Genomic DNA, 25190 nt, shown 5'->3' on the forward strand with positions numbered 1-25190 from the left:
CATTGTTAAGTATTGGTAAAGGAGGAAAAAATAACTGCTAAACTGAAAGTTATACTTTACCAGAAATTAATTTCTTTGGCACACATTTTCGTTATTTGGGCTGCTTAACGTGCCTGTAAATAATTAAATATAAAACAAGATTCAGTGTAGCAGAGTTGGTGCTTCTGACATAGCTAACTTGACCATATTCCTTAATCTTCATTTTAGCATGAGTGTTTTTAACTAAAAGTAAGTGCAATAAAAAAATTAAAGGTATTTTTTTTTTAAATCACTGAACTTTTAGAAATCCCTCATCTATATCTCTATTCTTGCCTTTTTATCAACCACTGACTACAAAGAAAGAAAACTGAAAAACTAAACTGAGTCTTACCTTTTTCTAACCTAAGATAAATTTCCACTTGACACTTGGAGAAGTCATAACTGGATTCTAGTTAATTTCCCATATTGGGCAGGTTAGAAGGGAACCAGCCAACCAAATTATGATCTAGCAAATTTAACAAGGGGGTGGGGGAGAGTAAGCTATTTTTCAGTAGATTTGCACTTTAAAATGAACTGGATGTTGGTGGAAAGTACTCTCAAAGGGCAGATGGGTAAATACCTAGCCTGCATGTGGATATTAGAGAATCAAACCTCATCCTTGCTCATTCTAAGCCCACCTGAGCAGTAGTTGTGTGTCAGCATAATCAGAGCCAGGATTTCCCTATTTCCTTACTTGGTGTCATCTTCTATGTCTGCTACATTAACAGTCATCCCTCTGGGGGATGTATCAAGTAGAATCTCCTACTCAGAATAGAAACTTTGTGAGTTATCTTTCCTACATCTAGATTTTAAAAATTAATTTAGATGTTGGCTAGATTAAGTTGTGGCTAATGTTGCAAGGGTGGGGAGTTCTTTGCTTGTTTGATCAGCAGGGTACCTGCCTCTGAGGTGCTATTGCCTAGAGCGATCAATCCCATCAAAAGACTGGTGAGTTGGTAGCTGTAGCGAATATACATATGGCTAGCTTCTCCCAGGGTGTCAGTCATGATCACGAGCATCACTCCAGAATCTTTGGCTTCTAGAACCAACTCCATTCTGAAGAACATTTTAACATCTATTAATACGTCGGTAATAATCTTTTATATGCAGGAATTTTGTAGCATGTCTTTATGACTAAACTTACTGTGTTAAATTATTTAGAAATGTTGAGTTTCTGAACGTTATTTTGTGAGACATTTTAAAATAGTAATAAATTGTGTTATTTTATAAAAAAATTAATGTGTATCTTTTTTGGTTACATGTCCATTAGTTTTACCTAATATAGAACAACTATGTGAACTTCCAATGATATTCAGTTCCAAAGAAACTCAGTGTTTGGATAACATAGTCCACACAGCTTGTGTGTGTGAGAGAGGGAGAGGGAGAGAAAGAGAGAATTAGGGATTGACTCATTTCTTTATGCCAAAAAAATTTTTTTTCAGTAGTTTACTACCAATGATAACCTCCTCTCTCAAGTTTGTAAGTCCTCCCCAGAAGTTCTCTGGGCACAATTTCAAATGACTAGGATCCTGGAAGTAGCACTTCCAGAGACAGCAAGTTACTACTGCACTTGGTTATTTCTAGTCCTCTCCTGACTTCCAGAATGTACAAGGTTAAGGTTGGCTGACAGGCCCTTGATTTGTGGTCTGGAATGACCTGACGTTGGCTAGCTCTTTTTTGATACACAAGAAACAGGAAGAACCCAGCAATAAATAGCAGTAATATTACACATTTTCCCAGCATATATTCTGTGCTATCAGTCAAATGTAATTTTGGTCACAGAATGGGAATATAGTGCAGTTTCTACTTCTTTATTCCACAATTCTTTGGTTGTGAGGATATGTTTCTTGCTGCTCTCCTCCTTTAAAAAGCAGAAAGATTTTAATTTGTGCCTATTAAGAGAAAACCTTAGGCTTCCCTGGTGGCGCAGTGGTTGAGAATCCGCCTGCCAGTGCAGAGGACATGGGTTAGAGCCCTGGTCCAGGAAGATCCCACATGCCACGGAGCAACTAAGCCCGTGCGCCACAACTACTGAGACTGCGCTCTAGAGCCCGCGAGCCACAACTACTGAAGCCTGCTCACCTAGAGCCCGTGCTTTGCGACAAGAGAAGCCACTGCAATGAGAAGCCTGCGCACCACAACGAAGAGTAGCCCCCGCTCACCGCAACTAGAGAAAAAGCCAGCGCGCAGCAACGAAGACCCAATGCAGCCAAAAATAAAAATAAATAGTTAAATAAGAGAAAACCTTAATTCAGATCATAAGTAGCACGTTATTTTTAGTTCATTGTTTCCTAGAACCAAGGGTGAACATCTAGAATTCTGACTTTTTCTGCCATATATATGTATTACATTAAATATATGTATGTATATGTAGATATATACAATTATTATATATAATAAAAGAATCCTAAGTGATGACCTTCCCTTCTAAAATGCAATCAACTCTGCAGCCATAAAAAGATGGCATATCCCTATGTACAGGTAAAGTATGCCCATAACATACTGGCTGAAAAAAGTGAAGAACCTATTATTTCTTTTTGTTGTAAATGTAATGTGTGTGTGTGTGTGTGTGTGTGTGTGTGTGTGTGGTGGGAGGAGGGAGTATGTTTATGATGGAGTTGGGGAGAAGGTAGGAGTGAGTGTGAAGACAAGACTGTGAGAGGTATGGAGAGTGTGTACGGAGCGCCATGCCTGTGGGAATGGAAGAGGAAGTTATGAGTGGGGAGGAGGGGCAACGGGGACGTTTGTCGGGGGAAGTGAAGATTTGCGTGTCTGTTGTGGGGTCCAAGATGTGGAGATGTGTTGAGAAAAGAGTGTGACAGGGAGGAACAGACATATGATAAGTGAGGACATGAATAATTGTACAGAAAAATCTTAGAACATATACCAATATCAGCCTTCATAAATAAAATTTTTTACCTTGTGATTGTTATGCAGGCCGGCTATAAATTTAAATCCTTGTTACTAGGGGAAAACCCCACTGAATTCTTATGTTCATTTAATCACTTCTGGATTTACTAGAATTTCAAAAGATGGACATCTTCAGTCACTGAATCTCTGCAACCAAACAAACATGTCTTTAAGCCGTATTTCCCTTTTTATATCCTCTTGATATAAATGGCTGCTGCAATACTGAAGCATTAATTTTATACAGGTATGATGAGTTATTCCTGCAGTGAAACATTTTTAGCTGAAAAAAGATTTAAAAGGGGAAAATAGCATTACTAGATAACCTCCTAAGCCATTTCAGGATTTTCTAACATCTAATAGTAAGTTAACATTTACTTGTGTCTATTTTGCCTTCAAACATTTGTCTTGTAGAAAACATGCAATAATTGAATATATTAAAAAGTATTGCTGGGGCTTCCCTGGTGGCACAGTGGTTAGGAATCCGCCTGCCAATGCAGGGGACAGGGGTTCGAGCCCTGGTCTGGTAAGATCCCACATGCCGTGGAGCAACTAAGCCCGTGCGCCACAACTACTGAGCCCGCGCTCTAGAGCCCGCGAGCCACAACTACTGAAGCCGGTGCACCTAGAGCCTGTGCTCCACAACAAGAGAAGCCACCGCAATGAGAAGCCTGTGCACCGCAACGAAGAGTAGCCCCCGCTCGCCACAAGAGAAAGCCCGCGTGCAGCAACGAAGACCCAACGCAGCCAAAAATAAATTAATTTAAAAAAAAAAGTATTGCAATTTAAAGTTACATACTATGATATACAGCTTAAAGTAAAACAATTGAGGTTTGGGGTTTTTTTTTTTTTCAGTGACATGGGGAAGTCTTCCTAAGAAATGAAAATATAATAGAGCTTAATTACACTGAAAGTTTTTTATACATGTCAGAAAAACAAGACAATAGAATTTTAAAAATATTTTTATTAATAATACATTTATTTGATAACTTCGAATTTAGAACACTTAGACTCAGCATGAACAAGGTAAACTACACTTCAATGACAAAGATTTGAAATGGGGGAATAGATACTCTAACTGGTTCATATTAACCTCCGCTTGCAATCTGTATCTGTATCTTGTCCAGTGAAAACTTGATTTACACAGCTCTACAAGTGCAGTATTTTTCTAACAACCCATTTTGTAGTCTCGGAACACTTTTCAGTTAAACTGATTTAGATGTTTAAAGATGAAAAATAAGAAACTTGCACTCTAAAGTTGAATATCTAATTCACATTTCTTTCCGTTAATGTAAATCAGGAACAATTTACAGTAAACACAAAAACTATTCACGATAGTAGTAATAACAGTTCACATTTTTATTGAGCACTTCTTGTGTTAGCCAGGCCCTGCACTAAACATCTGAACGTGCAATTTCACATTTAATTACCTCGACGGGAAGTGTCACGAGTTCACGTTTTCCACAACTGATGATGATGCAAGCTGATGACAGCTTGCACTGAGCACTCGTGTCCAAACCTTTCCCTGGCATCGTAGCATGACTCACTTGTACCGCAGCAGCTCTGGTGCTTGCCTGCACGATTTTACTAATGTTACATGAATACGCAGGCCTGACTTCGCCCCAAAAAACCATGGCTAAGTCTTTACTACTAGGAGACACACCTGTAAGACAGCACAAAGACAACGAACAAAAGCAGCTGTGATCTAGGTCTGCACTAAAGCCCCTTTTCTGGGGACTCAGAAGTGCCCCTCCAGGCCTAACTGCAGGAGGGCAGCCTCAGCCTCCTCCTCCTCTTCCTTGGCCTCCTCCTCGCGGATCTGCACCAGCAACTGGAAGAGGTTTGGCGCTGGCCCTTCCGCAGCCCCGGTCAGCCACAGCTGCCTTCGGATGGCCCAGCTGTGGTTGGCCCCGGCAATGACCTGCTCCAGGCGAGCCTGATTCACGTTATCTTTATCTATGGCCCCCTTCTCCACCACCTTCTGCAGCAGAGGCTCCAGACGAATGACATAAGCAGATAACTTTTCTCCCGGGTTCTGGTAAGTGTTCAGAAATCTGACCTGCGCATCCCTAGAGCTCTCCACGCTCCCAAACACCTGCTCAAGCGCCTTCAGGCATTCGGCGGTGGTAATCGCAGGGTTGCTGATCTTGAGAATGCGTATGAATTCAGCAGCAGGGCCTCTAAGACTCTGCATCAACCGCCGCCTCTTTTCCACATCTGACACCTGCCACTCCTCTATGACCTCATTAGTGTGCTCCAGCCAGGGACCAAATGTCTCCTCCCCAGGCCCCAGGATGTCCCTCCCGGAGAAGAGTGTCAGCTTCTTGTACCATACAGACTCAACAAGAGGCTGAATAACATTATCCAAAATATAGTTTAGCATCTCTGCTGTCATATCTGGGCCTGGGGCCGGAGTGGGGTTCTGAAACCCAAGGACACGGGCAACATCTTGCACGGTCCACCCCTCTCTTGCTAGGAAGAGGTGCAACCTTTCTAGAAATTCAGCATCGGAAGTCGGGGGCTTAAAGACCACTTTCCAGACCCCTCCTTTACCTGGCATCTCCCTGGGGATCGCGGCGTAATCGACAGCGCCAGTGAGCTCTAACAAGGCTGCTTTGGCATTCTCTTCCCTCCAGAACATTCTCCCAAGCACTCGATAGGGCACCTGGGGCATCGCAGCCTGGAGGGTCTCTTCGATTTCAGCCTCATCACAGTTCACTGGGATTCCCCAGACCAGCAGGGCTCTCTGGGAGTTCACATCCATCCCCCTACACCAGTCTTCCAACAGTGCCATCGCCATTTTGCCAACTATCAAGGGCCCCAATTCTACAAAATCCGGGTTACTGTGGTTCCCTGTGCTCTAGGACTTGGGACAACAGCAAACACTCCCCCGCAATATGCCCGAGGAGTCAAGCTTCACGCAACCACGATTAACAAACGACACCAGAGTCCTGCTCTCGTCCTTTCGCTGCCCCCCAATGTCAGTCCTCCGCGTTCTCGGAGCGAAGCCTGCGGGATGCTCAGTTACGCGGCCACCGCCATCTTGAGTCTCTGGTCGGGGTCCGCGGGCTGGGTCCTCCACCTGTAGGCAGGGTGTCGCGTCGCAGCTCAGAGGCGAGGAGTGAGGGCGGGCGGCGAAGGCAGGAGCCGCCGGGCTGTAGAGGCCGCCAGGGTGTAATCGCGGGGCGTGGCCTTCTGTTCTCAGCCCCGGCGCCAGGCACTCGCGGCTGCTCACGGCGTCAACCGGGCTTTCGCGGTCGGAGCCCGGCCTTCAGGCGCGCGAGAAGCCGCTTCTCTGCAGACGAGAACTGTGCCGCCCCCGGAGGAAGAGACTACCCCGAATTCGCAGCGGTGGCAGCGGGGCCAGCCCGAGAGAGGCTCCTTCGCTGGAGCAGGTGCCCGTCTGGGCTGGGAGGACGGCCGGCCGGGGACCCAGAACACAGGCAGCGGAGGCGCGGGTAGGATGCGGAAGCAAGGCTAGAGGCGGCGCAGGCGAAGGCAGGCCGCGGCGACAGCGCGCCCGGGTTGCGGCAGGTTGAAGCGCGACGGCGCAGCGCGGCTTCCGACTGGTCAGACCCGCAGCCAGCCGAGGCGTAACGGCCGCAGTGGCGGGCGGGGCCGGCCGGCAAGCGGCTTTCGCCCCGCCCCGCCCCCGCGGCCGAGCCTGCGCGAGCGTAGCCACGGAAACGGCGGCCCAGAAGACTGGCGACCGGAGTGCTACGGAGGCCCGCAGAGGCGAGCGGTTGCCTTGGTGCCAGCAAGGGGCTCCGGGCATTAATTTCTCTGACGGCGCGTTTCCTTTTTCACGTTTTCCAGATTTTTTTTTTCCACAAAGCACTGCGTTTAAAAGATGATAATATAATTCTGGAGTGGATTTAAGATGATATGCGTCCGTCAAGGAAGATTGTCTATTCACGTCGCTCGTTCAAGTCAATGCTGTATAAGAAAATACCCTATACCATCTGATCGCATTCAGCAACCTCCGCGAATTTCATGCCAATGAAACTAAAACGTTGGAAATGTGCCGTGTGTTTGTGTGAGACACTGAGTTGAGACTTCTTCTTGTCTAAAATTGTGTAAGAAGATCTAGATCTATTTAGTAACCTTTGTAGCCAGGCTAAACGCTACTGTGTTATTTCCCCTGTCCTGGCATCATTGACAGTGAGCTGATAAAACAGAATCCTTACGGTTCAAAAACGTCAAGTAATCCCTTGCAAGCAGACCATGGCCTATTTACGTCAATCCCAGATGGTGAAAATCTCCCCAGAAGGACACAGCATTCAACTCTGAATTTTTAAAACCTTATTTAATAAAAGGTTTAAAGATACAGAAGAACATTCAAAAGTAAATAAGTTACATAGGTACATTACAATCACATCAGCAAGATTTTCTTTAGTGTGTTAATTTTTTTTTATAAAAAGCACACAAAAAATAAAATCTTCAGTCTGGTCTATCACAACTGTACAGCAAAAGAGGTAATATTTATATATATGTACACTATTTTAATATGTAACAGTCTTTTTAAAAAAGGGTGCCACAGGCAGCAAACACACAAAAGGCAGTGTCTGATATTTTTCAAAATAAAAGGAATATACTTATTTATATGCTATTAAAATATTTGTACAATAATTACAGACTGTCAAGGCTATTCCTGTGCTCTGTCCCCTCCAACAAGGCCTTTGACTGAGAGACGAATGAAAAGGTGAAACAGCTGCAAATTGTTAGAGGCAAATATTAACACAGCAAAAATATGGGGAGGACATACAATTGTTTTATAAAAATATGCATACTTCCTATAAACCTAAGGAGTTAGGCTTGCCAGTCTGGTAATAAATACCGTCCCAGAAACGTGAGCCCCAGTAAAAACATACTTAAATAGCTGAGGCTTGAGTATGTGTTGTATTCCTCCTTCATCTTAACATCTGGCACATGAGAAGAAAGAGGTTAGGTCACTGAGGCAGTTAAATATAGGGGATCCCTTTAGACGTAAGCAGCACACGACCTCTGTGGCAGGGGTGGAAGTGGGGTAGCAAAAAGGATGGGTGTGTACCTTAGTTGTGAGGGGGGCTGCTGAAGGCATGGAGGACAGTGCTGAAGCACTGTCTCCGTGGGTGGGTAAGAGACCTCAGAAACGGTCTAGAACACAGGCACTAGGTTAGTTTCATGCCCTTAGCTGAGTGTAGATGGAGGCTGAGAGATGGATATGTGAGATGGTGTGGGGAGGACATTATAAAGCTGAAGGTGTTTGTCATTTAACTTCTTAAAGCAAAGAGCTCTGAATATAAGAAAAAAGAAAAAACAAAGTAGCCTAATGGTTCACAGGGAGAAAGCACCATAAAGGATATACCTATGCCAGCTTCTATGGCTGCACCTACTTTATTGGCAGGTCACTTGCCACAATTGCATCTGCCCTCTAAACATTTTACCTTTTACACTGCATTCTAGATATAAATCCATTCTGGAGCATAAACCCTTCTAAAATACGGTGTTGGGTGGGGTTAATACAGTGAGGTACCATCTTGATTTTCTCCACCTATATTCACCTGGTCTGGTCTCCGTGAGCTTAGGAGAATCACTCTAGACGAAGGAGGTTTCTGTTACCACATGTCCAAAAAAGAAGCCTGAAACTAAATACGGTTTAAATAGAAAAAACCTTGGGAAACATAAGTAGCACTTTGGGGCAAAGCTGCGAAGGCACTCATATTACATATGTGATTTAGAAGAGAGCCTAAATTTGCTACCCTCCTGTTTTTGGAGGGTATACCAGATTTTTGCAGTCTTGGGCCGTTGAGCTTGTAAAAGCCTATGGAAGAAACTAACTGGGAAGTTAGAGGTCTAGGTAGCCATCAGGAGTTGGGGAGGGGGGAGAATTTTGTTAACTCCCATAGCTGGGCTCATGTATAACCATATTAATGCATTAATGAATGCTAACACATACCTGATAGTGCATAGTTTAGAAACAAAACTCCCTCCCCACTCCCAGCTACCAATACGACGCCTTTATGCTATCTCAGAAGAGTAGCAGAATGAATACTTTTTGGCTCCTTCCTAACATGGATTCACTTAGAACTTCTTTTACACAACTAAAGTTGAATAGCAAGATCAGAAAAATAACTCAGCTCTCCTATGGGACTGGCAAGTGAAGGGACCTCCAGAATCTTCCAGCCCTTCCACTTCAGTGACTCCACACCAAATATGGCTTCTTCAAGCCAGAAACAAAACCAGAATCTGGCTTCCAGCCAATCCCCTCAAGCTACTTGAAAGTACAGCCAAAGAAGAGGTAGCAACAAGAACTGCCTTTGATCTCCCTTGATCCTGCTAGTCTCCGTGTGGCTTTGTGACATCTTCCACCTTTCCACCCTCTTTCAGTGCTACTATCATTCCTATTGGCAAAACGAGGGACTTTAGGGTCTTGGAAATGTGGGAGGGAGGGTGGTGCCAAGAAGGTGCCTTGTTTTGGGATAAATGCACTTGGGCCTCTGGAAAGGAGGAAGCCCCTGGTCCCTGAGAGGATGTTAAAAATTAAATATTAAGAATAAATAAATAGCTCCCAAATGACACAAGTCAAGGAATGAAGGCTCCTGTCCCATCTGGCTAGGAGACCTCCCCCTCCCAGGGAAGGATCCAGAAATCTCCAGCATGCAGGACTGAGGGCTGAGCTGTGGATATCAGCACTAGACCAGGTGGGGTGGGGTTAGGTGGCAGCTGCCAAGGGCAGGACAGAGGCAGGCAGGAAACTTGCACCAAGGAGGAGCAGGCTGGGCCTAGGCTAAGCTCCCTTAGCAGCCCCCAGGGCCCAAAGGTATTTGGCAAAAAGGTGGGAAGCAGGAAAAGCCAAGGCTTATCAAAAGCTCCCTCAGGCCTAGCCCTGTAGCAGCCCTGCAGCTTCCTTCCTCTGCACAGTTTCCTTCCCTCCAGCAGGCTGAGAGCTTGCAAAGAACATTGGCTCCTTCCCCAAACATCTGAGAAAACTTTCCAGCCCCAGCAGGCTGCTAGCGAGCAGCAAAGGGATAGGTACCAGTCCTGGTCTCTCTCCCTGCACCCGTTCTGGCAGCCTCCCTCCCACGGAGGACGTGGCCTCTCTGAAGACATAGTCACTGGAGCAGCATGGCCTGGACACTGCCGTGCGGGAGACAGCACAGATGCCAGGCTGAGCTCCCTCTCGGAGATGGCCACCACACTCCTTCCTACGGAGTCCCTCTTTCCGGGGCTTAGGGCAGGGCCTGTACAGGTCCCCTGGGGCGGGGGATTAATGCTGCCAAGGGGGCGCGCTTGTGCTTGCCTCTCCATGGTGACCTAAGGGAGAAAGGGAAACAAAGAGGGAGAGAAGCGACCTCGTGGCGTGGTGGCGTGGCGGCAGAGGTCCATGTGAGAGGCAGCGGCGGCAGCGCTGGAGCCCCTCCCCAGGGGCAGCCCCAGCGAGCAGGGACTCTCCCAGTCCCAGGAAAGCAGGAGGGAAACTTCCGACAGACCAAATGCAAGAGAACTGGATCCTGCAGCCCTTAACACTGCTCCTGGGCCCTGTATAAGTAAAAGAGCCGTTTATTTAATTGTATCCGTTTTGCAGAGACAAGTCCACGTGATCTCTCCCTCCGGAGGTTCCAGTGCTGGCAGGGCGTCTCAGGCTGGAGCAGGGCCCGGAGCCCCGGGCGTCAGCCCCTCTCGCCCGCGCTGCTCTCCTCCCTCAGGGCCGGCTGGTGGGGGGAGGCGGCCGCAGTGGCCGCAGCGGCCGCGGCCTCTTTCTCCTTCTGCCTCAGAGCGGCCGCCTTCTTCTCCTGCTCGGCGTGGCTCTTCATGTGAGCGCTGCGGCTCTTCACCTTGTAAAACACCCTGTAGTCGGACAGGAGGAGTTCCAGTAAGAGGTCTGTCTCCACCCCTGGGACCTCCAGGCTAGAGCACCTGCGCGCGCGCGTGCGTGCGTGTCTGTTCTGGGGGCTCCCCGGCCCTTCTGGCTTGCTCTGCGCCACGTGGTCCAGCCCCACCCTCCAACAAGGGGACCGATGGGCTCCCGATTCAGTGCCATCATCCCTCTCCTAAAAGCTGCCAAGGGACGTCACTGCCCGGGGAAACCCTCTGAGCCAATCAGGAGACAGGGCGAAAGCTGTGACTCCTCCTACTTCTCCCCAGGAATCGGCGTCTGCCCCTCCTCCAACCGCAGCCAACCTACCAGGTCCCAGTGGAGACTGGGTCTGCCTTCTTACCTGCCACATTTTTTACACGGAAAAGTGTTCTCCTGATTCTGGCTCTTATTAAATGGCTCTGGTTTTTTCTTCTTCTCCGAAAAAGGAAGTGCCCTACGTGACTTCCCTGGCCCCTCCCTTGGCTTCTCTGAGGCCTGGCCACCCGCAGATCCAGGGGCATTGGATTCGTGGCTTCGGAGGATGAGGATGTCATTGGCCTGGAGAGGGTCAAACAAGGAGAGCTGAGAGATTGGGGAAGAGAGGATCCCGAATTATGGAATATCAGTGAACAGAGGGCTTTTAAAGATCATACACTCCTTCCAAATGGTCCCCTAGCACCCTCTTGAATCTTTCCAGTGACAAGGCACCCACAGCTCTGTTTTCACAAACTGCTGGTACCGTAATTACGTGGGACAGCCCTAGCTGCTATAGGACTTCCTGATGCATCTGACAGGGGTCTTGGTGTCTCTGTTAATGACATGGGTTCATGTTTTCAGTCATTTAGTCTATTCATGACTTCATTCCATAAATGACCTTCAAATCTGTGTAACATGCCAGGTTACACAGGGGATACAGAGGTGACAGGAGCCCCTGCCATCAGAGAACTCACAGTCTGAAGGGACAGACATGCAGGCAGTTAGCTCATGACAACATGAGCCACCATGGGAAACGCCAAGCAGGTGCCAGAGAGCACAGGATGCCTGGTGCAGACCTGGAGAGGTGCTGCTCAGGGTATGCAAACCATGGACCTCGGGTTAGGGGAGCCCCAGATGGCCATTAGGAGTCACACACGTGTGCACTGGATCAAACCCCACAGGAAAGCATTCATAAAAGTTCAGCAGAACTCAGTGGAGTGTGTACACAGAGCACAGCTCTTGGAGAAGGAGCACAGACAAGGCTCAGAAGGGAGCAAACAGCTGTGTGTCTACAGTTTGTGAGGGTTTTCCTGCAAGTTTAAGTGTACAACACAAATTAAACAAACAAACAAAGACTCTCATAGTAGTTCCACAGCAGACCCTACCCAGCCCTCTCTCTCTTGGGGGACCTCCTGACACAGAACACCTCTGGCTGGTATGTCTTGCTTCTTGGCCTGTGATGTGGTGGACAGAACACTGCACTAGAAGGACCTGGGGTGGGACCTCAGGCAAGTCACTTAGCATCTCTGAACCCAGCTTCCTCCATCGGCAAGCTGGGGGCTAACACTTTATGGGGTTATCACGAGGGATGAATGAGATAACGAACAGGAAAGCACTTCGCAGACAACATGCGTGAGGGGCTGTTGCTGTTATTCCCATTGTCTCAGCTCAGTTTCAGAATTCTTGTCAGGGACACAGCTCTCTTAGGGGGAGCCCTGTCTGAACTGAAAGTCAGGAATGCTTCCCCAGTGTCCCACACACCTTCTGGGTTTCCACAAAGTGTTTTTCCTCTGTGACTCAGATACAGAAGCAGTATAGTGTAAAATTAATAGCGGATTCTGGAGTCAGGCTGCCTACTAGCTGTCTTATCTTGGACCTCAATTTCCTTCTCTGTAAAATGGGAATACTGACAGTACCTACTACATGGAGTTATGAGGATAAAATGAGTTAACAGCATAAACTATCCAGTGCTTTCCTGCCATGATGATGATGATCATCATCATCATGTTCCTGCTCTGCCCTCCCTCCCACACCCCTGGGCCCAGCTCCAGCCGTCCTCCTGGCCCTGGGCTCCCCCAGTGGAGGTCACACTTACCGACTCATTGGCCTGTAGTGTCTGCGTGGCTTTGACAGCCGCTGCCCGCCGGCTTCGCTCTCGGCCCTCTTCCTGCTCCCCCTTCTCCTGGGTCTCTGGCATCTCTTCCTCCTCCTCCTTTCTGGTCTCCTTTACTTCCTTCTTAGGCTCTAGCCTCTCTTCACTTGCGGACTCTCTTCTGGGAGGAGGCACCCTTGGGAACTTCTGGGAAGTCTATGGGGAACAAGAATAGGGCAGTGAGCCTACAGCTCAGTCATGCAGCCATATGCACCGATTCTGACCCAGCCAGGGGCTCACTAGGCCCTGCTAGTCCTGCTAGCCTGGCCTGGACCAGTGCGGCCTCCTGTGCTAGACTCTATACTCTCCCACCGCTAATCCGCCTGTAAAATGAGAGAGAGCCTTGAGGCCTGGAAGCCCTCAGGATGAGACCAAGCACTTGAGATGGAGCTGGGGCAGGGAGAGAGCACGCCAGTCCCTCCCCACAGGCCACCTGTCCTCTTGGGTGTGTCCAAGAGACACATTCTAGGGCAGGGTGGGCTGGTGGAACCAGGCAGCAGCCTTGAGCTCCATTCTAAGCCATCTTTGTAACGTTTTCTGTATCTCTACCCCCTTCCCATCTGCAAAATGGGAACTAAATCACTCCCTGTCTTAGAGCAGCATGTCACCAAGTGTGGACTTGTGACCCCAAGACGATATTAGGTGGATACATGGACACAGAATTAAATAACATTCTCTTTTCACAGAATTGAATAACATTCTCTTTTCAATTCTCTTTCAATCCTGATTATGTCAAGGACAAAGTCTCGAGTTGGTGTTAATGTGTCTTTTATACTGCTCTAGACTTAACAAGGAGAGGTCAGGCCTCATCTCAGAGCCTCGGCAGGTTATAGTATCTGGCTAGAATTTTATAACATTGTTTGGTTTTCATATATATTTATTTTTACCGGTACCTTCTATGGCAAGCAACACCGGTTTTCTATTTATGATTGTGATATAAAGCTTCCCTTTTGAGTAAAAAATGGGTTGATTTAAAGAAAAATATTAAAAGCACAAGTGGTGTATGGACATGACAAAAACAGTAATGGTGACATGTGGTAGGATGCAGATACAGCAGAATTCATAAAGGTGATACAAGAATGACTAAAGTTTAGGAAACAGTGTTAGAGGTCTGCTACGAGGGGACAAGAAGTCAATGCTGGTGCAAATACTGTGGGAAATTTCCCCCATGTTCTGCATCAACACAATGTATTATTACGATGACACTGGCAGATAGAGAGGGGAACCCAAAGGTCCAGGGCCAGTGTCCAGGACATCAGCTCCCTGGGGCTGTCAGGGACGCTGCCTTCCTCTCTCTGCCCTCCAGGGAGTCCTGGAGAGCTTGGCCTCAGGCTCCCACCTCAGCCTAAGCAGCTGAGGCAGGGAAGGGAGTCACCTTAATATCCACTTCAACCTCTTCCTGGGCCGACTTTTCATCACTTGTATCCACATCCCCGAAGGTTAGCGTCCCATTGCGGCCAATCTTCACCTGCTTCTTGTAGGTGTAGTAGAACTCCACACACTGGGCCACGGTCTTGGTTTGGATCTGGTTTGAAGCCAAAACTGAGGTCAGAGTTCCTGGTTCAGCTCACCTGCCTGGGGGCACTCCAGCCTTTCTTATCCCTGCATGCCCCTCCGTTAACCTTAGCAAACACTAAACCCAATAAACCCAGGAAATACAAGCATGTCTCCAACACCTGCTCTGCACAAACCACTGACCAATTCAACACTTCAGCACTATTTTTTTTAAAAAAGCTAGAAAGGACAACATGGAGCCATTGGGGAAATTTGAATACGGATCATGTATTAGAGAGTATTATTGTGTCAGTTTAAATTTCTTGGGTGTGATAATGGTACTATGGTTTTGTAGGAGAATATCTTTGTTTTAGGAAATATTTAGGTCAAATGTCATGATGTCTGTAACTTTTAATGATTAGTTAAAACAGAGAGAGAATACCTGTGTGTGTGAGTTTATTTACGGACACAGAGAGACAGCAAATGTGGCAAATGTTAACAACTGGTAAATCTGAGAGGTATATGGGTGTTCATTATACTATTCTTTCCATTTCTCTGTAAGCTTGAGATTTTTCAAAATGAAAAGTTAAAAGGGAAAAAGTCTGGGCACCATCCACAATCAAAGCCAGACAACCTGGCAACACAGCCTCTCTACATCAATCGGAGCAAACAATTTCATTCCTCTTCAGGGAGCAGTGAGGACAGAGAATTGTCAAACTGGCCTGTGTTGGGGAGGAACTCAGGGGAGACTAACACGAAAGCCCTGGAAAACCTGAAGAGGAAGCAGGAGGCTAAGTCTTGTTCTAACTCTGCCACTAAATGGCTGTGTGGCCTTAGGCAAGGCTCTTGGTGTGAAAGTAGTGAGTGGGATGAGACCAGATGATCCCCAAGGGCCTCCCAAGCTCTGAAACCCTAGCCCTCCTGTTTCACAAATCCATTTGGCCACTGGGTTTGGTTTCTGGACTACCTCCCCCCAACCCCAAGCTGTTTTCTCTGACTCTCCCCCATCTCCCCAGACTCCCAGACTGCTCAGCCAACTGCTGGGCTGCACTGGGAACTGGGGTGCCCTGTCCACAGAGCCCAAGGGGTCAGTGAGGGCCCTCTGTGCATGAGCAGGAAGCAGACATGACTCATCTCCCAGGAATGGCCAAGTCACAAATTTATTAACTAGATCCTGTTTACACTTTTACTATCAATTCCCTCTGATCATCTGTTTGCCTGACTAATGGTCTGCTCTTTTCATTAAGGCATTAGGGGCGCCTCAGTGAGCTTCACAAGGCATGTACTTCCCGGCAATATTGCCCAATCAGGGAGCCCAGCAAACGACTGTCCTCACAACAGGGCCCTTGTAGGAGAATTTGTCAGCACTTGGTCCAGGCCCCAGGGCGTTCCTGGTACAACCTACAATCCCAGGAGGAAAGAGCACATTCTGAGAAGCGCTCTTCCCTCAGCTGTCCACACAGCTCACTCTCCCCATAGCCCAGGCTTTGTGAGACAGGGCTGGTGGGAAGATGCAAGCCCTTGGATTAGCAGATCACTCTCCCGGAAGAACACAGGGGGAGGACAAGAGAATCTAGGAAAACTAGGCCCAGGCTTCCTCTACTCTGTCAGCTGAGTTACTGGAAGGAAGCCCCGGGCCTGACAGGAAGTGGGCAGAAGCCCCCTAGGTCAGTTATAGTCACTTGCTAGCTCTCGGTCCCCTCATCTCGGGGTGACTTCTCCTCCCACTAATTGTGGCCTTTGAAGTACTCCAGCCCCTTAGGATGGCTCACCTCTGCTTGCAGCCCTCCTTCTCTTCCTGTTCTCCCTTAGGCAAGTCACTATTTATTTGGTGCCACTGGGTCTGGTGCCCACTCAGGCCCCCCTCTGGACTGAGACTTCAGAGTATGGCCACGCTACCCTAAGGTGAGGGAAGGGGCTTAGAACCAAGGGGGAAAAGGCCTGATCATTTCCATTCTTGTTTTGTTTAGAAAAAAATGTCTCTGGGGACTTCCCTGGTGGCGCAGTGGTTAAGAATCCGCCTGCCAATGCAGGGGACATGGGTTCAAGCCCTGGTCCGGGAAGATCCCACATGCCGCGGAACAGCTAAGCCCATGCGCCACAACTACTGAGCCTGCGCTCTAGAGCCCGTGTGCCACAGCTACTGAGCCCACGTGCCACAACTACTGAAGCCCACGCACATAGAGCTCGTGCTCCGCAACAAGAGAAGCCACCGCAATGAGAAGCCTGCACGCCACAACTAAAAAAAGCCTGCGTGCAGCAACGGAGACCCAATGTAGCCAAAAATAAATAAATAAATAAATAAATTTATTAAAAAAGAAAAAGAAAAAATGTCTCTGAAGCTACTTAGTGGCATTGACCTAACTGCTTTGTAAGAGGCCTTGGTAAGCAATTGCAGGGTCCCCCACTGGCAGAGGGAGCCCCCAAATCATGCAGGCAGCTCCTGCCCCTCTCTTGCCCCCAAAACAGAGCCCCAGCTCACCAGCTTCTGCACCAAGAAGAAATCCTTCTTGTAGATGGCAATGCCCTTGTTGAACAGCTTCCTCTCAGCCATCTTCCACTGGTCAGAGCCTGCAGGGCAAAGAGGAAGCCAGGGTAGTGAGGGGGTGGGACTGTGAGCACTGCAGGGGCAATTCTGACCAGCAGAAAAGTGTGAGGTCATCTAGCCGCTGTCTCTGTAGGCACTCAGAGCTGGCTCCACATCCTGCTTCTGCCACTTACTAGCCATGTCGCTTAGCCTCTGAGCCTCACTTTCCCCACTTGTGAAACGGGAACTAATAATAGAAGCCACCTCACCAGCTGTGGTACAGACTAAGTGAGACAATGCATGTGGAGCCCTTGGTGATCTACCTGGCACAGACGGGATGTACCACTCGACGGGGGTCGATACCAGTGACGGCTATGATTATGCCGCTTGGTCAATGTCCATCTTAAAGCACAGTCCCCAGAATGGGACATGGCACTCCAGGGGTCCTCTAAGTTCTAGCACCTGATGCCAATTTGGATGGCACTCCCTGGGTTCCTGACCCTTATACCCACACCCTGGGCTTTTCTACCCAGATGGGCTCCCAACCTGCTTATGCCCTTCTCCCTTCCCTTGCAGGGCACAGGAAACCCCTTGAGAGCCACCCCAGCTTTGGTGTCAGTTCCCTCACACTGGATCTTGGCTTATCTGCCCCCCACCTCTCCACCCCCGCCCCACCCTGGGCTGTGACTCAGCACTGAACTGAGCCCCACTGATGCTGGAGACCCCTCGAGGCCCCAGGCCCCAGGCCCACCCTGCCAGCCCACCTGTGTAGTGATAAGTTGCCAATGGGTGGTTGTGCAGCCGCAGGGGCTTCTTCAGTAGCAGCTTACTCAGCGTTTCCTAAAAGGGAAGTGAAGAAAAGGTCAAGGCCCTGGCCGGGGTCTTGGTGGGCAAAATTCGGGCCTCCGAGTAGGGTGGGCACTTACTCTTGGCCCTCTTAACTGCGGAGGGGCAAGAGGTCTGGCAGGATGGCAAGGGCATAGGGGTTGGGCTGCTCAGGGCCTCTTAAAAGAGGAAACACATGGTCCCCAAGGCAGGCAGCCACAGATAGAGAAGGCCCTCAGTGACAGTCTTGTCCGAGGGTGGGGACCCACTACCCAGAATCAGAGACTGGGGTGGACCTTGCACAGCAAAGTCTGTAGTTTGGAACCAGGGCTCCCTCGGGCCGACCCCCTACCATCCCCAACTTGGTCAGACCCTCCTGCCTGCCTCAAATCAGCTCGCCGACAGGCCTGGCTCCTGGACAGCACACACGGATCCCTGCCAGCCTCCCCAAGGGGCCCTCCCTCCACTGGGGGCAGTGTCTCACCAGGATGTCTCCCCTGGACTCGTGCAGACAGTGCAGGGCCAGCTCCTGGTTGGTGCCAGCTCCAGGGAAAATGCTGGAGCAGGCAGCTGTCAGCAGGTCTTCCACTGGGGAGGGAGGAGAGAAAAGCACTTTTAGGGCTGGGCTGGGCTAGGCTGGGTGGGGCGGAGCCTAGCCCACCCACTGCCCAATAGCCGGCCTTCGCCTGCTTTGCCTGCTGGCTCCTGCCCTCTCACCTTGCCTCTGCTTCTCCCGGCTGCTCTCTAGGTCCTCCCATGGCTGCCACACCAAGTCGGCCTTGTGGGAGTCTGCGGCTGCCAGGGCGCGGTCCCTCATCGAGGGGATTTCTGCTTGGAACCGGGAGCCCACATTGATCCGTCTGCAGGGGCGGAAAGGGAAGGGAGTGAGGCTTCACCATGTGGGGATGGGGAACCCAACTTCCTCCCTGAGGATGGAGAAGATGCGGGGGTAGCTGGCAGAGGCTGAGCGTGGCAAGGCTTCAGCTGGGTGTAAGGGAACCTGGCTTCTATGAGGACAGCCTGGCAAGTGGCACCTTGTGCTGCCAGAAAGACAAGGCCCAGAGGTTGGAAAGGGGAGAAGCAGCTCCAGGTTTACAGACAGGGAAAGAGTCTCTTGGACTGCCCTTCTAATTTTCCTCAGAGGCAAATTCAAACTGAGCTGGTCCTTTCCTTCCCTGTGACTGCCACACAGAAGCTGGGGGTGGGGGGGATCAGTGAAGCCCAGGGCTAAGTGCAGAAGCCCAGAGAGGTCTGCTCAGCCCCCAGCCCACAGAAGCCTCCTCTTCCTCGTAGGGCCCACCTGCACGCACCGGACTCCAGTTGGCCACCCTCCCCCTTGAGCCAGAGGCTGGGCTGAACTTACGGCTCGATGCTCACTGGGGTGGCCTCCCCCATCACAGAGAGGACAGGCGGGGTGACTTCAGCGCTATCTATGGGACAAAAGGTAGGTTAGTAAATGGCACCCTCTGCCCTTCAGCAAAGCCACCCTCTCCAACCCTAGGTGGCTGCTCTTTATGCACAAGAGCCACAGCAGTGACTCAGAGGTTCACACTGGGAAATCAGGCACCCTGAGTCCTGGCTCTGCAGCCTGCAATTGTGACAACTAGCTGTGACTTTACCAAACATGTGGGTGCCTCCGTTTTCACACCTGCTGTTGCTACCTATCTCCCTAGGTTGATGTGAGGATTGAATGAAATCATGCACAAAGCTGAGCCCTCAATAAATATTAGCTACTCTTATTACTACTGCTACCAGTTCCACCACTAGAGCCATGTTCTGCCCTGGGAGCGCCCACAGTACAGCATTAAGTCCAGCATTCAACTACGGTTGCTCTCGTAAAGAGGCTGAAACTTCCGCCACACAAACGAGGTGGTGAAGGAGAACGCTGTTTCACAATTCTCTTCTCACTTCCTTGCTGGGTTCTCTGCCTTGGTTTCTCCCAAGCTAATCTTAACGTCCTGTGTGATCAAGACACTCTCTTGCTCCAAAAGCAAAATCTGCTGACTCCTCTCTGCAACCTGAGAAAAAACTTCAACTCCTCAGCTCAGTGTTCAAGGCAGTTCCCCGGCCAGCTATGCATCCCACCACCGCCTTGCCTGGACCGCCCATCTTCGCAGGCCGCTCCCTCATGGCCCCTCGCGCTCCCTGCACAGTCCCACCTCCGGGCCTTTGCACCTCTCCTTTCTTCTGCCTAGTGTGCCCTCCCCACCTGCTTCCTAGTTCAAGCTCAGCTTTAACCCCACCCTCTCTTCAATAAATGCTTTCCTTACCACTAGGGCTAGCAGCCTCTGCAGGCTTCACTCACTGACTGCTGATTCCACTCTGCCTGAAACTTCTGCTTTCCTGTCTCCCAGGCTTTCAAGTCAACTCCCTAATGACCCAGCACTCTTTAGAACAGACCACAGTGTCCCACACATTACTGGTGCCCTCACAGGACCCAGTTCAGGCTTTACACCTGAGTGCAAGAAAAATCCTCATGGATGGACAGACCTCTTCTTTGCCTCCAAGCTGGTCTCTACAGCGACTTCTTCCTGCACAACCCAGGCAGGGAGAGAAGCTTCCAAGCTTCCAGTAGAAGTGGAAGAGCCAAAGGCCAGCCAGCCCAGGGTGAGCCATTTCTCACCCAGACACCAGAGGGCACCAGAGAGGCATGCCACGATGAGGTCAGGGTCAGAGGTTAATCCTGTGACCGCACTGCCTCACCCCTGTGCTACCTCTGGTCGGGATTACTCTCAATCTTCTCTATCACACTGAGATAGGATTATCCCATTTTTCAGGGGAAATGAATTCTTGTGTGGAGTGGGCAACATTTTTCAGCAATTCACCACCCAGGCCAGCCAAAATGTCTGCTCTGGGCCAAAATGACTGTTCAAGAGACCCAAGAAACAGGATCTGCCACCTAATATTAAGAACAAATGTGACACGCCAGGCACAATGTAAAGTGCTTTACGTGTGTTAATGCATCTGGACCTCACCACAACCCTCTGAGGTAGCTATTAGGTTGAACCATAGGAAACTGCTGTTTGTGGTTCTAAAAATAGCTGAATACATATTGGCAATTTCATCATTAACCAAACACTACTAACATCCTCATTTACATGCTGAAGAAACTGAGACCCAGGGAGTTTAAATCACTTCCACAGGGGATGGAACAGTAAATGGTGGAATTGGGATTTAAGTCCAAGCAGTTGGGCTGACACCTCCTCTCCCCAACCCCAGCGTGTACTTGAATCAGGACAACCTCCTTCTCTCTCTCAAAGGAGACAGTAGAGCCCCTTTTCCCACAGCATTCCAGCCCAACCCCGGCAGTGCCAGAAGCTGAGTCTTCCCTACCCACTGCCCTCCCACAATGCCTGCCCTCACGGCTGCTGAGGGGGGTGTCACTCACTGGACCGGAGCAGGGTGCGATGGGCACTCTTTGGCGTGATGGGAGGAGGGGCTGGGATGCTGCTGGTCGACATGATGGCATTGAAATAGAGTCCGGAGCCTTCCCGCACAGGGCTGAGGATGGGGGGTGGTGTATAGGGGGGCAGCTCAAAGCTCCGCTCGGAGGGGTGGTCAGCTAGGCGGACAGGGGAGCGCAGGTGGCTCTGGTAAGGGGTGATGTTGGAGTAGACGGGAGGGGCGATGAAAGTGCCCGCCTTGGTGGGGATGATCAGAGGCTCAGGCCTCGGCCGCTGCTTTGGTTTCCGCACTGAAGGTTCCCCCTCCAACTTGACGTTCATGTCCTCAGCCTGGAGAAGGAAACAGACCAAGATGGCTCAGCCACCTACATCCTGGGAAAAACTGAAGTCTTGACCACTGCTTGCCAGTTTCACCTTTGGAACTTAGTCTGCCCACCACACCCACTAAGGCAAGCCTGAGACAGGAAGCAGATCCAAAAGCCCTTCTTACTGTCTCCTCTAGGGCAGGGGTCAGCACACTGTCTCTGTCAAGGGCCAGATAGTATATATTTTAGGCTTTGTAGGCCACACACATATTCTTCGGTGCATATTCTTCTTCTTCTCCTGACCCCACCCCCTGCCCTTTTAAAATAATCCTTTGAAAAGTGTAAAAAACTGTCTTAGGGCTGGATTTGGTTCACAGGCCATAGTTGCCAACCCCTGCTATAAAGTATGCTACAGGGCAGCGAACTATTGTAGTTAAGGGCCAGGTCCTGGAACTGGATTGCTTGGACTGGGATCTACTTCCTTTAATTATCACTTAAGATACTTAACTCTGTGTGCATTATCATTTTTAACATGGGAATAACAAACGCCTACCTAATGGGGTAGCTATGCGGACTAAATAAATTAATACATGGAAATCACTGAGAACAGTACCTGGTACATAGTAATTACTCAATCAATACTGACTGCTATCACTACTTAAACTCCAAGCTCTGCATTAGATGGAGGCCCATATCGTGTGCCAAGACCCAAGCTAGGCATGGGACCACAAAGTGAACAGGACAGCCCTGTCCTTGAAGAACTTTTATTCTCATAGTATTAGTCCTACTTTTGCTGTCAAAGGTTAGCCCTCCTGGCTTACACTTCTCCCTGCTTGGTATGCCTTGTGGGCCTCCATACAGAATAGAGGGCAGGGCTGTACAGGAATAGAGGCCTTTCCTTGCTGCATCCCTATCCTCTCAAGAGAGAATGGAGCCCTACACGAGTGAGTGACATTGATCATCTCCCTGGGTGCACAGGTGAGACTGGCCACACTGACTGGGCCCAGGAACAACAGGCTTTCTCCCCCTCCCAGGTTCCAGCTCCCACAAGACCTTCCAGCAGAGGGCCCTGAGTCCCCATGAGGCCTTGGCCATGTCTTTTAGCCATCTGTGCCCTCCCTGCTCTTCTGCAGACTAGGAAGAAATGACATTGCTCATTCTCTCCCCCTTAGGGGAACAATATGATTGCACAGAAAAAAATGCAGTGGAGCCAAAGGCCCCCAAACTTCTAGACAAGAAATCCAACATGAACTCAAGCTAGCTGTAATGATTTGTGATTTTATAGGGAAAATGGATTTAAACTATTCTAAATATTTGACAATATTTTTCATATTGATTTTTTGTTTGTTTATTTATTTATTTAGGCTGTGTTGGGTCTTGTGTTTCTGCGCACGGGCTTTCTCTAGTTGTGGTGAGCGGAGGCTACTCTTTGTTGCAGTGCACGGGCTTCTCATTGTGGTGGCTCCTCTTGTTGTGGAGCACGGGCTCTACGAGTATGGGCTTCAGTAGTTGTGGCTTGCGGGCTCTAGAGTGCAGGCTCAGTAGTTGTGGCGCATGGGCTTAGCTGCTCCGCGGCATGTGGGATCTTCCTGGACCAGGGCTCGAACGCGTGTCCCCTGCACTGGCAGGCGGATTCTTAACCACTGCGCCACCAGGGAAGCCCTCATATTGATTTTTTAGGTGTGATGATATTGTGGGAAGGAAGGAAGGAAGGGAGGGAGGGAGGGAAAGAAGGAAGGAAGGAAGGGAGGGAGGAAAGAAGGAAGGAAGGGAGGAAGGGAGGAAGAAAGGGAGGGAAAGAATCCTTATGTATGGGGTACTTCAGGTACAAAACCAAAGTATTTATGGATGGAATGATGTGATGTTTGGGATTTGCTTCAAAAAAAATCCAGTGGCAGGGAGAAGTAGAGGTACAAATGAAAGAAGATTGGTTGTATTTTGAAAACTGTAAAAGAGGGTGATGGCTAAATATTAGGACTCATTATACAATTTTCTCTACTTCTGTGCATGATTGCAAATATCTGTAACACCAGGAGAGAGAGAGAAAGAAAGAGACAGACCTCCCAAAAGCCTGGTATAGTGAGTGTCCTCAGGCAGGATTCAAGAGATCCAAATTCCAGGGCTAGCTCTGCCACTACTTGGCTGTATGATCTTAGGTAAGCCTCTGGCCTTTTCTGGGCCTATTTCCTCATCTATGAAATGGGCATGTTGAGCTGTGTAGTTGCTCAGGCTCCTTCCTGCCATCCTCAGGACAAGCTGCCCAAGCCTCCAGCCTCCACCACAAACTCTTCCCCAACCAGAGAACAAGATTCCAGAGAGCAGAGACTGTGCTACTCATGATGATCTTGGAGCGCTCCTTTCTGTTATGGACAATAGGCATGCAGGCCAACTCTCCAGTTGCGAATGACTAATAAAATCTAGATGCTACACAAAACCACATTTCTGCAGGTACCAGAGAACAAATCAGTTGGCAAAGAATTAAAGAGCCAAGATCCAGGAAAAAAAATAGGAAAGCCAAAAAGGTGAGCCCAGCATTTAGAACTGTGTTTTCCCTAGAGATAGATACTGTTATGGAAGAGACAACGGAGAGGCTGAGAAACTGAGTAAAGCTTTTAATAAATTCAAGGAACCAGCAGAATAAAAACTGGAGTTTAGAGCTTGCCAAGGAAGGAGAGCCTGGTAAACCCCTAGGCTTTGGATTGGGACTCCAAAGGGCTATATCCTCAGAATAAAGGTGAATCAGATATAGATTAGTTCTCAAATGGAATAATGCCCAGCTTCAAATCATCTGATTAAGTTAAAGTAATCCAGGATTGCTTGTGCTCTTTGCTACCTGTCAGATGCAAAGACAAATCCTCTCCAGTAGAGGAGAACAGCATCCAGAGTCTTTAATTACCTCAACAATTTTTCATATATAATGTCTGACATTCAATAAAAAATAACCAGATATACAAAAGAGTAAGACGTGATTCAAAAACAAGAAATAGCAGATAATAAACACAAACCCACAGGGATACCATTAATGGAGCTATGAGACATAAACTTTAAGAACACTATGCTTGGGAATTCCCTGGTGGTCCAGTCGTTGGGACTTGGCACTTTCACTGCTGGGGCCCAGGTTCAATCCCTGGTCGGGGAACTAAGATCCCACAAGTCATGCGGTGTGGCCAAAAAAGGGAAAGAAAAAAAAGAAAAGAAAAGAAAACTATGCTTAAGTTATGCAATAAAATAAAAGGTAAGGTTGAGAATCTCATCAAAGAACTAGAAACTCTAAAAATGAACAAAATGAAAATTCAGGTGACTGAAAAATAAAATAACTGAAGACAAGAGTTCAATGAATGGGCTTAACAACATATTAGACACAGCTAAAGAGAGAACTGGTGAACTGAAAGATAGGTCAGACTTTAAAAAAAAGAAATGGAAAACATAGAAAAGTGCATGACAGACAAAATAGGGGATACAGTGGAAAGCGCTAACAAAACGTGTAACTGGAGTCCCAGAAGGAGAGGAGAGAGAAAATGGAGCAGAAGCACTCTAAACAGGATAAATACAAAGAGATCAATACTTAGGTTTCACAGCAAAACTGCTGAAAACCAACGACAAAAAAAAAAAAAAATCTTAAAAACAACAAGATAAAAAGATACCTTACATTCAAAGGAGCAACAATGTGGGTTATAGTGATTTCTCAATACTGTAACTACAATAGAAGCCTGAAAACAATGGAATGACATCTTTAAAGTGC

At 48.7% G+C, this 25190-nt stretch overlaps 2 protein-coding genes across 6 annotated transcripts in view; both read right to left on the bottom strand.

The window, feature by feature from the left end:
* Positions 1 to 3871: 3871 nt before the first annotated feature.
* Positions 3872 to 6562, bottom strand: PNMA1 (PNMA family member 1). Its single transcript, XM_061182715.1, has one exon. It carries the CDS (start codon positions 5723 to 5725, stop codon positions 4664 to 4666), a length of 1062 nt encoding a protein of 353 aa, XP_061038698.1. The 5' UTR covers positions 5726 to 6562; the 3' UTR covers positions 3872 to 4663.
* Positions 6563 to 7293: 731 nt separating this feature from the next.
* Positions 7294 to 25190, bottom strand: part of MIDEAS (mitotic deacetylase associated SANT domain protein) — a 66907-nt gene continuing 49010 nt past the window's right edge. For all 5 annotated transcript variants that reach the window (XM_061181021.1, XM_061181024.1, XM_061181023.1 and 2 more), the window contains 10 exons: positions 21128 to 21473; positions 19103 to 19169; positions 18457 to 18599; positions 18224 to 18327; positions 17679 to 17754; positions 16870 to 16958; positions 14269 to 14418; positions 12837 to 13049; positions 11127 to 11323; positions 7294 to 10755 (listed from right to left, as the gene is read on the bottom strand). In XM_061181021.1, the coding sequence (XP_061037004.1) occupies positions 10578 to 10755; positions 11127 to 11323; positions 12837 to 13049; positions 14269 to 14418; positions 16870 to 16958; positions 17679 to 17754; positions 18224 to 18327; positions 18457 to 18599; positions 19103 to 19169; positions 21128 to 21473 (1563 nt within the window). In that variant the 3' untranslated portion in view covers positions 7294 to 10577. The remainder of the gene's footprint in view (positions 10756 to 11126; positions 11324 to 12836; positions 13050 to 14268; positions 14419 to 16869; positions 16959 to 17678; positions 17755 to 18223; positions 18328 to 18456; positions 18600 to 19102; positions 19170 to 21127; positions 21474 to 25190) is intronic.

Source organism: Eubalaena glacialis, chromosome 2 (genome assembly GCF_028564815.1).
Source record: "Eubalaena glacialis isolate mEubGla1 chromosome 2, mEubGla1.1.hap2.+ XY, whole genome shotgun sequence".
NCBI classification, from domain to species: Eukaryota; Metazoa; Chordata; class Mammalia; order Artiodactyla; family Balaenidae; genus Eubalaena; species Eubalaena glacialis.